The following is a 13,762-nucleotide window of genomic DNA, read 5'->3' as shown; positions in this document are numbered from 1 at the left end:
TTGCTATCATTTCATTCTCAAACCTTATTTTTACAAGTATTATAATATGTAAGATTTGACTTAAAGTCAACTATCTTTCTTTTAAAGGATTAATTTCCTACAGTCACATATTTGTTTAGACCTTAATTTCTCTTGACAGTGAAAGCATTATTTTTTTAAAGTATTTAGCAGGAGAATAAATTATAGCTTTGGCACATATCGAGCAGTTTCAAGCATATTAAAGCAGTTTATTAAAAAGCCAGCGATTTTGATACCATAAGAAATACTGTGCTTTTTCTCAACCTTCCTTAAGTAACAGTTAAAATTTTAATGGCACAGTGCATGAGAAAAACATCCTCATAATTTCTCTTTCATTTTAAGAATACTGAGATTTTATTACAATCATCCAATAAATGATAGTCTTTTGGTATTATAAAAAGCAATTTTAATTTGTAAAACATAGTCAACATCACTTTCATGCTTTTCACTGATCCAAAGACATACTAATTTTTCAAAACTACCAGTATCTGGTAATATAGAGGTTGCCACTGTTTCACTTTGATTTAGTGACTCATGAAACTCTAGAGACATGAAAATTCTGATGACTCACTGTCCCCAATGCTAATATTACCAAGCAACTTGCAAAGCATAAAGCTATCTATAAATGTAGCTCTAGGACTAGATTCTATTGAATATAGGAAAGTCTCAAAAAGAAAAATTCTGGAATCATGACGATTACTGGGGTGTGTCAAAAGCTATACATTTGCCAGACATCTCAACTTGGGATCTGAGAGATAAACCAATTGTTAAAACCTTGTCCATGAGATGCAAACACGAGCTAATTCTAGAAAAAGTAATTGAACCCTTTATTATCAGTTTCAAATTGCTCCTAAATTAATGTCAGGCCTTCTTGGCAGCTGTCTCTCTTCACTACCACCATCTGCAGATTCTAATGAAAACTCTATTCACAAATAGATTTTAATTGGATCAAATTCAGACTATAGATTTTTTAAAAAGAAGTCATATTTTAAATGCTTCAAAATTACTAGTTACTTGGCATAATTTAAAAGATATATAAATTTGTGTGTCTGCTCACATGTGCGTGCGTGTGTGTGTGTGTATGTGTATGTGTGTGTATTAGGTACTTTCCCCTCAAGCATGAAGAAATTGTATGGCTGTTCACATAGCAGGCCATTTTTTTTGTTTTTTATTAACTCTAGTAGTTCTTTCTTTTCTCATTGGCAATGAATATTAATCACTCAGTGTTTTTAGTATATCCATCTTCCTCTTGTGGTCCTGGGAATGATCAGAAATTTTACAAAGTTTACTACTCTGAGGAATGTTTTGATTTGGGATATATTGTGCTAGTTGAAAACATTCATTAAGTGATGGGTCACAGAGAAATGAAGTGACTAGTCCAAAGTCACACCAAAAATGACAATGTGTAGTTTAAATTCTGCTTTTCTTTCTTTTTTTTTTAAGAATATTAGACTGTCTAGACATAAGATACTTAGAACTTTAGAGAGATTTAATATTTATCTTAAGAAGTATGTTCCTGACTTACAGATTCTGGTCATTTTAACCCTTATTTTTCACTAATACTTCAAATCTTCAAAATGGACAAAAAACTTAATGGAAATACATTTATATTCTCTCTCACAGTATATGAACACATACACATACTTACATACAAACACACACATATATACACACATAAATATACTTTATATGAATATACAAAGTATACTTTCAATTACAATATTTTAACATGATACAGTAGTAGTTAGCCATTAAAATAAAGTTTATTTTCTGTAGCTTTATGTTGGTAAGGTGTTAAACTCAATGACACTGGTCCTGCTTTACTTAGAATCCTCTTTGAACATATTATGCTTTTTCCATTCTTAGAAATTCATTCAGTATACTTCAAAATGTCAATTTCTAAAGTTTAGAAAGATGTTAATAACCCCTTAAATCAATAGTTTGGATGTGACCTAAGACCCTCAATAAATATAAATGTAAACTGTTAGAAATGGTCTACACCACCCACTGCACAGCAGTGAAAAAAATACTGTAAGCCCCAAATAACCCATATATATTTATATTTTACATGATTTTGAAGAGTATAACCAAAATATCAAGTATTTGGAAAATATGTATCTAATGTCACCTATACTCCCATTTTCCTAATGACAGCACTGTTAGCATTTTATGGGATCATTAAACTTTATATTATAATTACTTTACTTTTAAAAACCCTAGATAGAGGATGTCTTTAGAGACAACTTTCATTCATTTTAAAGTTTTGCCAATTTCATCTTTTTAATTCAAAAGACAAACTTGAAATAATGTTCTTTCTTGTCCTATATTCAAATGATTGATTTTATCAATGTCCTTGCTATTTTCAGTTGATAAACATGTCCTAGAAGAACGAGATTTTCAAAAATCTCTCCTATATAATCTTTACGTACACTTTTGGTATGCAGGATCAATTAACTTCATAATTTCTGTAATATTTTTAGGGAGATAAATCTATGTAGGTTCACAAACTATTTCCTAAAGTAAGTAAGTATTAGCAATTTTCTCTTTCACGACACCTCACTAAGTTTTAGGCAAAGCTGTATCCTTTTGGCATTAGGTTCTCTTTACTGAGCACATATTGAGGACAAATTAAATGATTCATTCCAACCTAGCACACTGATCCACTCAAAGTATGATGATGGAGATGTATGTATCTATTAGAGTTGAGCCATATATCATATTAATTATTCATAACTATCTACTCTATTCGTCTTTTATAGATATAAGAGATTTTTACTGCCTAAGTTATTACAATATTCTCCTTCAGTTGATTAGCATAGGATGTGCACATGGACTTTTCAAAATTAAAACTTGTAAAGAATAGAACCAAAGTAATAGACTTTGTAAACTGCGTGCTATATTTTTGTCAGGGGGTCACAGATACCATCCTAACCCTAAATCTTAATATTTTTATTTTCTTCTAAAAAAAAATAGACAAAATGAATATTTTAACTATAGTTAGACCATGATAACTGAATATAACATCAGTGTATAAATGGACTTTTCAATTTAATACAATTTTTTTTTCAAGGCACTAATCTTAGAAAATTAGCATTTGGTGCTAAGTTTCTTAGTTAAACATTTATGGCTTTATTGGGTATTGTTTGACATTTTGAATAAAAAAAAAAGCTACTTCACAAAATTGTATTATAAATCTATTAATAGTCCTCTATTTTTCTAAGCTATTGATATGTGAGGCTGATGAAAATACCACCAGACTAAAACCCAGCATACCTCTACTGTCCTAAAAAAAATCATAATCTTGGGCAAATCTTTCCTTTCTCTTGGCTTCATTTTGTAGAAAAGTTTTCTCAACAGGAGGAATTTTACTCCGAGGTGACAAAGAAGGAAGGGAAAATTACGGTTTTCATAACAAGTTTAAGAATTTGCTTTTTCTCAATTCTGATATCCAGCTATAAACTGTAACACCCTGAATATCCTGTAAGAAAGGGGGAGTGGTGGCTGCAATGTTCGCTTTTGGGTGTTTGTGTTTCAAAACAAAGTAATGTTCATTTAACTGTAGCTTTATTGGACCCCTAACACTTGAAAGTTAAGTTATGGTCTTAAATGTTTAGCTTACCATTTTCTCCCTTTTCAGGCATGGAGAGTTTGATCTACTTCAATAGGAATGCAATTTTGAATCAATAGCGTCATTATAATATTTAACTAAATTCTTCATTACTTAACACCATAACACCACGTCTGTCATTCATCCCCAACAATACACTGCAATTTCCTGACCATAAACACCATTCTACATAACATCTATAGTATCAAAATGTGTTTTCAAACACTCATGTTTTTATGGAATAAAACTGGTTTCTATTTTGTTTCTATTATTATAATGCCTACAGTCTCTGAAGGAATAATCTCTGGAATTTAAGATCGCTGAAAAGGTTTTAGAGCCACTGTTCTTAATCCTAGTCTTCAATAATCTTTCTTCTTTTTTTTTGTGGGGGGGGGATTCTTATAAATAAAAATCACCATTCTACTGCAAAAGTCAAGAGAAAATGAATGAATGGATCTGGACTTTTCTTTCCTTTCTATATTACTAGCCTTTAAAAGTATCTCAAACTATAAAAAGAATCTAGAATAAAAACAGGATGAATTTGTTTTACTAATATTCATATATAAATGTCGACCTGCAATAAAAGCATCAAGCCTTGTTTGATTTTATATAAAATATTTTATTCTCTAATTTTTAAGGGCTATGGCATATACAGGTAAATCTAGGATTACTTTTCTCATTTTCAATCACAGACAAAAAAGGAGAAACTGAACTCAGAAGAATAGCTCAATACTCCAAATTATACTGAGTTGCAGATTATTTCAAACTCAAAGAACATTTTCATTAGCATCTGCATTTAAAGTATGGAAAGATTTAGGTATATATTATCAAAGAGCAAATATATTTCCAAGTGTTATATCTAGTATTAAAATGGGCCAAGTCTTCAAATACCCGTTAAAACTTTGTTTTGAAAAAGTAGTGTTTAAAATTGGATACTAAGATGACAAAGTGCCAGAATTTAACCTCTCTTCACTAGTTCATTCCAGCAACAAGGCCCTGGCAGTCAGTCTTTCCACTTTTTGGTCAACTTTACCAAGAAAGAATGATTTGCAACTGGTATTACTTACCAACAAGTTGAAATATGTGACTATTTTGATTATTATGACTATTCATAAACATGTTCCTGTAAGGGATCTTTAAATTAATAATCAGAAACTGGGTCAAAACTTCTTCTCATGAAAACGAAAATAATAAATAACATGAAATGCCTTCATGTGAGGCTAATATTACAGAAAGGGAAAAATACCCAGAACTCAAATCTCTCTCTTTTTATTCATAAATATTTGCAACACTTAGTTTTGGGTAAGTTTAACAAGAATGCACATTGTTTCTTTTGGGGATGACAACAATACTGACAGACAGTCCCTGTTATGCCTGTCATTATGTTATTGCTAAATCATCCATGATACCATGACCTGATTTTAGTTTCCACGAACAAAGTCAAAACATGGAGTTTAAGTTTCATTCTAATTATATATAAATAACCAGCACTTAAGAAACCTTTGAAAAAAAAATGATCTATGTCCAGTAATTACAAAAAAAGGAAAAAAAAGAAAGAAAAAAATAGGAAGGAAGGAAAGAAGGAAAGGAAAGAGGGAGGAAGGAAAGAAAGAATAGATGGCAGAGAAGGGGACGGAGGGAAGGTGGGAAGAAGGAAGAAAGGGAGGAAGACAGACATCTTTAAAAACCTAATACAATTACACAGTGGGCCTCTGACATTCTCTATGCTGGTCTAATAACTAAATAGCAAGTAACACGAAAACAGTTATCCCTGTGAGATCCCTGTTGCATGCTTTAATTAAAAACTAAAATGTACAACAAAAATCAAACCTTGGGTAAATTGCTCTTTGGTTTAAATCGTCTTTACCTCCTGGAATTTTGGTAAAATCACTTTGTTTTTAAATTAATCTGGCCTCTCCTTTACTCCATTACAAAAGTCAAACAACAAGAACCAGACATAAATTTTAGAATGAAATTTGTTTGTGTATATGTGTGTTAAGTCCAACGCATGTATACAAACTCTTAAAAAAACCAAAAAAAAAAAAAAAAAGAAAAACAGATGTTGTAACATAGTGTTTTATTCCAACTTAATCTCATCCTTGAATGAACTTCCTTCAAATTTCAACCATAAAGAAAGAAAAAAAAAAGCAGTCAATTCCTGGTGGTTGTAATTTAATTAAGTAACCTTTCACACTGAACAAAACCCAAAAGCAAAAGGGTCATTAATCTTTCTAGTGATCAGAGACACCTCTAGTGCTTCAAACATTTACCTCTCCTTCCCCGCAGTAGAAATGCTTTTAGGAGCATCATGGTTCATACCTCACATTCCCTGGAGCCAGAGATGGTATATGTGCAGGGCCCAGATCCATTAACGGATATATCCATGGTCTCAGAGTTTGTAGGCTTGTAGTCCACGTAATACTCCTGTAAAGGGGAATTCATCTGTCTTTCAGACTCTCTGGTCTTTTTCCGCCGCCTCTTCATAAGAGAGTGCTGCTGAAGTTGTTTCATGCTGGCTGGGTAGCGTTTCCAAGACACATAGATAACCAAGAGGATCATGGCCACTGAGAGGAAGAGAGCCACACTCCCTGCAATGATTTTGTGAAATGAAACATGCTCATACTCTTGCTCTGTGCCAGGAATCTGAAACCCTGGAGAGGGGCTTGGTGTTTCAAGGGTGGGTTGGGTGAGATCAGATTTGGAGAACGTAGGTTTAGGGATGATCAGAGGCTTCTGGGGAGTTTGGGGTACCAGGTGGGCTCTTTCTGTGTTGACAACCTGGACTTCAGAGCAGATATTATATGTTTCTACTGCATCACTAACCTTTTCACCCTGAATATGCTTAGGTCCTGCACATATCATGGTGCTTTCCTTATTTCCTTTGAAATTCTTAAGCCAATAAAATAGAGGACAAATGCTCCGACTGCACTCCCACATATTTCCAGACAAAGTGATGGATATTAATGATATCCACGCATTGACAGTTTCCTGTGAGATGTTGGTAAGCTTGTTGGAATCCAAATTCAACTTTTGCAAATTGGGCAGACATTTAAATGTGCCCGGCTCGATTCCTTGGATGTCATTCCCTGATAAATCCAAGTTGTGTAAGGAACTCCAAGTCCATGTTAAGCCTTGGCTAATGGAGCGAATCCTGTTCCATTGTAAGTAAATTGAGCGGAGGTTGAAGAGACGTGGAAAATGAGCAAAATTGATCTTAGAAAACTGATTGTGCTCCAAGTGGAGCTCCTTTAACTTCAAGAGGCCAGCAAAAGCATTTCGGGACAAGCTTCGAAGACGATTGTAACCCAAATCCAGGAAGTCAAGATTTCGGCAGTCTTGAAAAACTCTTATTGGCACAGTCTTCAAAGAATTGGATCTCAAGTGCAAAATGATGAGTTTCCGAAGGCCTTTAAATTGTTCCGATTGCAATGTCTGAAGCTTATTGTAGGAAAGGTCCAGATTGCGGAGATTGGGAACTGGGTGAAAGGTTTTATTGTGCAGATAGGTAATTTTGTTGGAGCTTAGAATTAATTCTTTCAGTCTACGAATGCCTTGAAATGCATCTTCATCCACTGAGCTAATGTAATTATGGTCAAGATAAAGCCATATAAGCTGGTTAAGGCCGGCAAACTGATTGGATTTGAGTTTCTGAATACTGTTGAACCTTAATGATAAGCCTTGTGATCCTCCAGAAATGTTCTCTGGGATATCTGCGAAAGCATGAGACTCACAGTACACAATTTTGCCATCGCATCTACAATTCTTTGGGCAAGCTCTCTGAGCCCCCGTGAGCATAGCAAGCAGCAGTGTAGAAAGTAGCACAAGCACCACACGCATGCCTCTCAGCTGCGTAATTAAACGGAAACCTACAATGTTAAAAGAAGACAAATGCACATTGTAAAGCTATTAATATAAATCACCAATATCAGGGGCATTTCATCTAGTGCAGTAATGGGACAGTTGATTTAAGAACGTGTTTAACATTGAAAGCCTTGTTGTCTTCAGTGTTGCATGTTTGCTATTTAGGTTTCATTCTTTCTTCCTTGATTTTCAAATCGCCATAGGGCTGTAGAACCCAGAACAGCTTTCCCGAGTTTCAGGAGTTATATGTGCACATCAACACTGAAAAGTACAGTCTTTTCACCTAATGACAACATTTTAATAACAGTAATATTTTTCTAGTCGCTCTGTCAAAACTAGTACCAAAAGGAAGAATATTAAGTCCTCTGGGAATGGCAAAAATGTGACTTCCTAAAACCCTTCTTCATACATTTTTCCTACTTGAACGAACAGGCTGTGATTTGGCAAAGGAGTCTCCAGTAAGCTAGCAAGGTAACCCAAGTTTGCCCTGCCTGAAATTGTATCCTTGTTGCATACTGGAAAAACAATACATGAGCTCTGAAAAAATAACACTGGGACTAATGTGGGCAGCCAATGAAGCACAGTATGAAGACTAACGACAGTGCAAGGTACTCTCAATGAGGTAATAGGCATATGTGCTTTCCACATTCAGGAGGAGCTGCTTTCTGTGCGCCCCCTGCCCAGTGATACAGGCACACAGAACCCTGACTACTGATTACATAGAACACTCCAAAGTTAAGATCATCAAATTCCTATTAAATATTGGCATAAAATGCAAAATCATCTTGTGTAGTATTAGTTTTACTGTTATTTTTAACATAGCTGCTTTGGCAAATATGGGGAATATACAAGTAGAGAAGCGGCAAACTACCATTCCCCTCCCCCATCCCAACCTGCTCAAATTTCTCACTGACTTTTTTCCCTCCCCTACCTCCATTAACTTCAGAAAACCTGCATTAACTTCAGAAAACCTGCAAAGTTGCAACCTATTGCCACTTGCGCTGCATTTCCAAGTCATAGTATCTAAAGGGACGTCTTTCCTCTGTCAAAAGTAGATTTATTATTTCTTAGTGGTAGAAAAAAAACAAAAAAACAAACTACCTTGTGATGCGGTTTCTCTATTTCTGTTAAATATTCATATTTTTAACCAAGAGGCAATCAGCCAAACCCCTAATAAAAAAAAAAATAAACAAACAAACAAAAAAAAAACAACTCTCCTTTTACTCAACTGGTTAAGAATTTTTTTTTTTCTATTTGAAACCCGATCTTGCTCTCTGTCCTTCTGTCCTCTTGCCAGCTACAGACTCATTGAAATACATTCCAGCTCTCCCAGACAGGGGGGGGGGGGGGGAGCCAGTCACACTTGAAAAAATAAGACTGGCAAATGACTGCTGGAAATTTGGAAGCTGGGTTCAAGATACAGCTTCAAAGATAAGACAAGCCCTTGCGCGACCTCTGATAAAGTAGAGACCCCACCCCTACACACACACAGTAAAGTGTTAATAATCTTCCTGACAGTGATCAGAAATACAAGTATGGTTAATATTAGCAAGAAATAGGAGCAAACACAATGTTTTTCTCATGCTCAATTCCCAAGCTGTGCATACGCATACAGAAGAGGCAGTTTTAAAGATTATTTCTCTCCAGTCTAAGTCCGTGTTACGCATTTACAAATTAAAAAAAAAATACAAAAAGGAAAATGATCTACAAACATAATAGCAACTGTAGCGAGTCAACTGGAAAACTCAGAGGCTGCTGTTTTTTGCCTGTTTCCTGTCTTTTATCAGCTAATGCCATGACTGAGGATAGGAAGCCTAGGGGATCAGCTTTGCTAAGCAGAAAACAACAAAAGTTCACTTACCCATCCTTTGTCATCCAAAAGACGGTTCCCCCCCCTCTCCGCTTTCTTCTTATTTGGTCTCCGGGGCTGAAACCATCACCACCTTCATGACACAGTGCGGCTGTCATTCACACCGTTCTGATCCCGCATGTGAGCTAGCAGCCCCATACAAACTTCCCCGGAGAGGACAGGCAAAAAAATATATATACATATATGAAAAAAAAAAAAAAATCAGCAAGGGCTGGCATGGGGGGCAGGGAGAAGGAAGCCGTTGGGGGGGGGGGGGGTCCTAGGCTCTGAGGAGCATTGTGTAATTCACCAGAGACCCATCAGCAGTAATTGGCAATCTGTGCAAAAGAGCTACAGCACACCTCAGAGGTAACCAACTTCTCTGTAAAAAGAGAGGAGGGAAAAAAAAAAAAAAAAAAAGAAAGAAAAAGGAAATCTTCAGAATACCTGGCATTCCTTATTGTGCTGGCTTTTGCCATCCCCAGATAAAGCAATTCATCCTCTGGATTTTCAGTTCTGGAAGCAAGCAGGCCTCCTGTGCTGTATGAGACCCCCGTTTAAAAGCTATGCAGGCTAGGTTTATCCATTTAGCTGGTCAGGTTTAAAGTGTTTTGTAGCTGTGCTGAGAGGCAGCCCTTGTCTAATTCAGAAGGCTTTCCAGAGACTGATGATGCTCAGAGCTTGTTGGTGCTAATGCTTGAGTTTGTGATACACTGAGTGCCCTCCGCTGGAGAAAACAGATTGCACATTAAAGACGGGAACAAGTGAGCCTGTCAGTGGTGTGCAGCATTCCCTCTTTCAGAAAGGGAAATTAAAGGCACAGGATCACTTTTTTCCTCTTCAAGAATATATATTATGAAAGGTTTATGCCAAGGAGTACCATTCAGTGATACCACATATTTAGTAAAACACTGCTTTCTAAATATTAAGCAATTAATTTTTAAAAGTTGCCTTGACCTGATTTTTTTTTTGCTGTACATGCACATATCACAGGGAATTTAATTTTTTTCAACAACAGAAATAATTTGAGTTTTATTTTTGCTGCTGTTGGTTTTATTTATTTACATTTTTTAAACAAACCACATACACAAGCAATCTTATTTAAGAGAAGATATATTTAGATCGCTTTTAAAGATGGTTACATTGAATAATCTTAGGTCGACTTTTTAAAATTCCCACCTTTTAATAAAATAAATGTGCAATTTTGTGCATTATATTGAATAGTCTAGATCTTTACTTTCTATAAGTGTACATTTTTAAGACTTCAAGCAGTCACCTTTAGTACTATATAACCAAATGTGAGGTAACTAAAAGAGACTCAATGTTAGATAAGAGTAGAATTCCAGCTTGTTATCATTGGCGCAGTCACATTTTTAAAAAACTTGTCTACATTTATAATGCAATTTTTTTCTCAAGCAAATCACTTATAATGTGTATTTCCAGAAAAACAAAAGTATGTAAGTTCTACATCACTGTTGTGTTCCTCTAAAATGTGCAGGGTATCCTCAGAATCAGGAGGGATGAAATACCTTAAATATGTCTTTTTAAAACTCCACACAATTTTTTTTTTGAACCTGTACTGAACTTTGAAAAAAAATAATATAACATTACACTTCCATTTTGGTTCTCTTCTTTACTGGTTTATTTCATAATCCTCTGGCAAACAACAATTTTTGGAACATTCCACAAGAATGAACCAATGTAATACAGAGAAAGATTGCTAGATAAGACTATCAACATAATTTAGCAAGTGTGAGAAGTTTAAATGAATTTTACATAAGCATCTAGAATTGCTATAAATCACTGGAAATGACTATTTTTAGAAATGTTTATCGGTTTTAGACTATCTGTCAAAATATAAGTAAGGGGAAGCTTACCGTATGAGTGTCATGCCGAATTTGACTCCAATTCATGAGTAGGCTGTCACAGGCAATTGTCTAATTACTAAGATTTCTCAAGAAAACAGAAAGGGATATGTCCCCTAAATATATCCCTTTTCCTAACTGATACCTGAATTTCTATTTTAGACATGTTTACCTTTGACTTAGGCTTAATACCTATTAAAATGCAAACACACACCAAAAGAGGTTGTATAGTTTGGTTAATGAAAGGGATATACCTTTCTAATGAAATAGATAAACATAAATGATACACATATAATTTGTTCATAGTGCAGTTTCTATAGAAACAAAAACCCCACCCAAATATTCAATGATAGAGGATTAGCTCAGGAAAAATTAATATATTCATGAACTAGAACACATGCTGCCATTAAAATTAAAATGGTTTGTACTTGCTGACAGGAAGGATTACCATAACATATAAAGTAAGGCGGGGAGGTGCCGAGAACACAGGTATTACAGCGATGATGAAAGAGCATCTATTTATCTATATATTTTTATTTGCATGGGGCCAACATAAAATATACAGAGCAGATTTTCCTGGGAGATGGATTTTAGATGTATTTCATCTTTTATGATTTTCTGTCTATCTACATTTTCTTTTTTTTTAATATGATGAATATAAGGTGCATGTATGTACCAAACAGACACACACATATGTGCATGTGTATAAATTTTTCTTTCTTAAAATACAAGATATGAGAACAGATTTTTGATAGGGGATTGGAAAAATCCCATGATGGTACCCACATTTATGGTGTAATTACTTGCAAAAATTGAAGTTTTGTTAGTAGTAAAATCTAACAGAGGTTCTATTCCAAAGTAATTACTAGATCATATGCAGGATTTATAAAGGATGTTGTCAAAAATTAGTTATACATCTCTTGAACACACTGTGAGGACATAAGAAGGTGAAGAGCTTTGAGAGCGACAAAGAATGTTACGTGGAAGATTTCATTGGAAAAAGCTGTCCCAGTATTACCTGCACGTGCGCACACACACACACACACACACACACACACACACACTACTTAAAGGAAGGCTTGGGTGGAGGGGGGATGTCAGCTCATCAGCTTAATACTACAGGCTACTTGAACTTGATATGTGTTTCCAGCAGTGAGCCCAGGAAGACAGAATGGTATTTCATTCCTGTCCGGGATATCCAAAAGATACGAACAGATGGGTTTGTCAGAGCAAAGAAGAGTTAAAGTTATGTTGGGACTAGCTTTTGGATTTCACTTTCAGAGTCTGTGTGGATAAAAAATATGTACAAGTGTTTTCCATGGAAAAGAGGAGGGCTATGTGGGAGAGAGAGTCAGCTTGGAGTCATTTTAAATCCTGGTGAGACCACCTCAGCAGAAAGAGTCTATGTAAGTACACTGCCCAAACAGACAAATTCATGAAAAACAAATAGGAACCAATCAAGTTTGGAAAGGCACCAGATAGAGGAAGAAAAAAATGTCATCCTCATCATGGGAAATTTGGTCCATTATTTCTAATGAGGCTATTATGGAACTATCAATGTGCCCATAATAAAGAGAAATACCTTTGACATCTGTTAGGCTCAGAGATCTGAAACCTTTTTACAATAGTAGCTGTTTTACAACCATGAAGTTTCCTGGGAAGGTCAGAAACTGCAGTTAGTAAGTGTGGGACGAGGTAAGCAAGAATGAGAAAAGCTGACTGACTATACTTCCTGTTCTCCACGGTAGCAGATGGCCGACTTGTAACTAGTCCTACATTTGGACAGTGTAAAATCTTTTAAGCTTTATATGAAATACGAGGTATTGATTAATATGATGGACTTAATACTTTTATTTACTGATTTGAGACTTTATGAATTAAGGATAAAACAGGATTTTTTTGTTACCTCAAAGAACATTTAGTGACCCCACCTTGATAACTTAAAATTGTCCATGGTAGGAGTATTTTACAACATGGAAACTAGCAAAATCTGAAAATTAAGGTGTGATTTATTGTTTGAGTGTCTAGACTTAAAAATAAAGTGATGGAGAAAACATCTGTAATACAGATTAAACAAAAGTGTACTGTATTTGTAGCTATTTAACTATAAATAGCACATAAATCGAGAAATGTTTCAGTATTTGAGAACGATTATCTGATTGAGTGAAGAAGTCACTGATGTCATTAACAAACAAGCAAAATTCCAACATATGTCTATGTTGTTTCACTTTTCTCTCCCTCATTAATGTAAACAAAAATACCCTACAGTGTTCATGTTTGAATAACACTAAGAAAGCCAGCTGTTAAACATTTTCCAGCACACCACTATACCTAGGGGTCTATATATTTATTGCTCCAAAAGTGAACTAGTTTAAACACATAAATGCTAGTGATTGCCTGGTTTCAATCAATAAATCGAGTAATCAATCAATTGCTATTACAATCCTTGTCCCTTTCAACATCTTCTTTCTTTCCTAAAATAGTATTTGTTGTCCCCAATCAAAAATTAAAATGTGTGTCAAATAAAAAGTATAAAGTTACAAGTAAAATAAAGTCTCAACT

At 34.9% G+C, this 13,762-nt stretch overlaps 1 protein-coding gene across 3 annotated transcripts in view; it reads right to left on the bottom strand.

Annotated features, from left to right (window-relative positions):
- Positions 1-10,071, bottom strand: part of LRRTM4 (leucine rich repeat transmembrane neuronal 4) — a 712,063-nt gene extending 701,992 nt beyond the window's left edge. The window contains exons 1-3 of one of the 3 annotated variants that reach the window (XM_074332241.2): positions 9,783-10,071; positions 9,348-9,499; positions 5,945-7,491 (exon numbers count right to left, since the gene is read on the bottom strand). In XM_074332241.2, coding sequence (XP_074188342.1) covers positions 5,945-7,491; positions 9,348-9,351 — 1,551 coding nt within the window. In that variant the 5' untranslated portion in view covers positions 9,352-9,499; positions 9,783-10,071. Of the gene's footprint in view, positions 1-5,944; positions 7,492-9,347 lie in introns of all 3 variants that reach the window. The other 2 variants (XM_019749834.3, XM_019749833.3) reach the window with 2 other exon arrangements.
- Positions 10,072-13,762: the final 3,691 nt, after the last annotated feature.

This window comes from Rhinolophus sinicus, chromosome 2 (genome assembly GCF_057876585.1).
Source record: "Rhinolophus sinicus isolate RSI-liver-muscle chromosome 2, RSI-T2T, whole genome shotgun sequence".
Classification (NCBI taxonomy): domain Eukaryota; kingdom Metazoa; phylum Chordata; class Mammalia; order Chiroptera; family Rhinolophidae; genus Rhinolophus; species Rhinolophus sinicus.
Note: the sequence above shows the minus strand (reverse complement) of the source record. Positions and strands in the feature narration are given on the sequence as shown.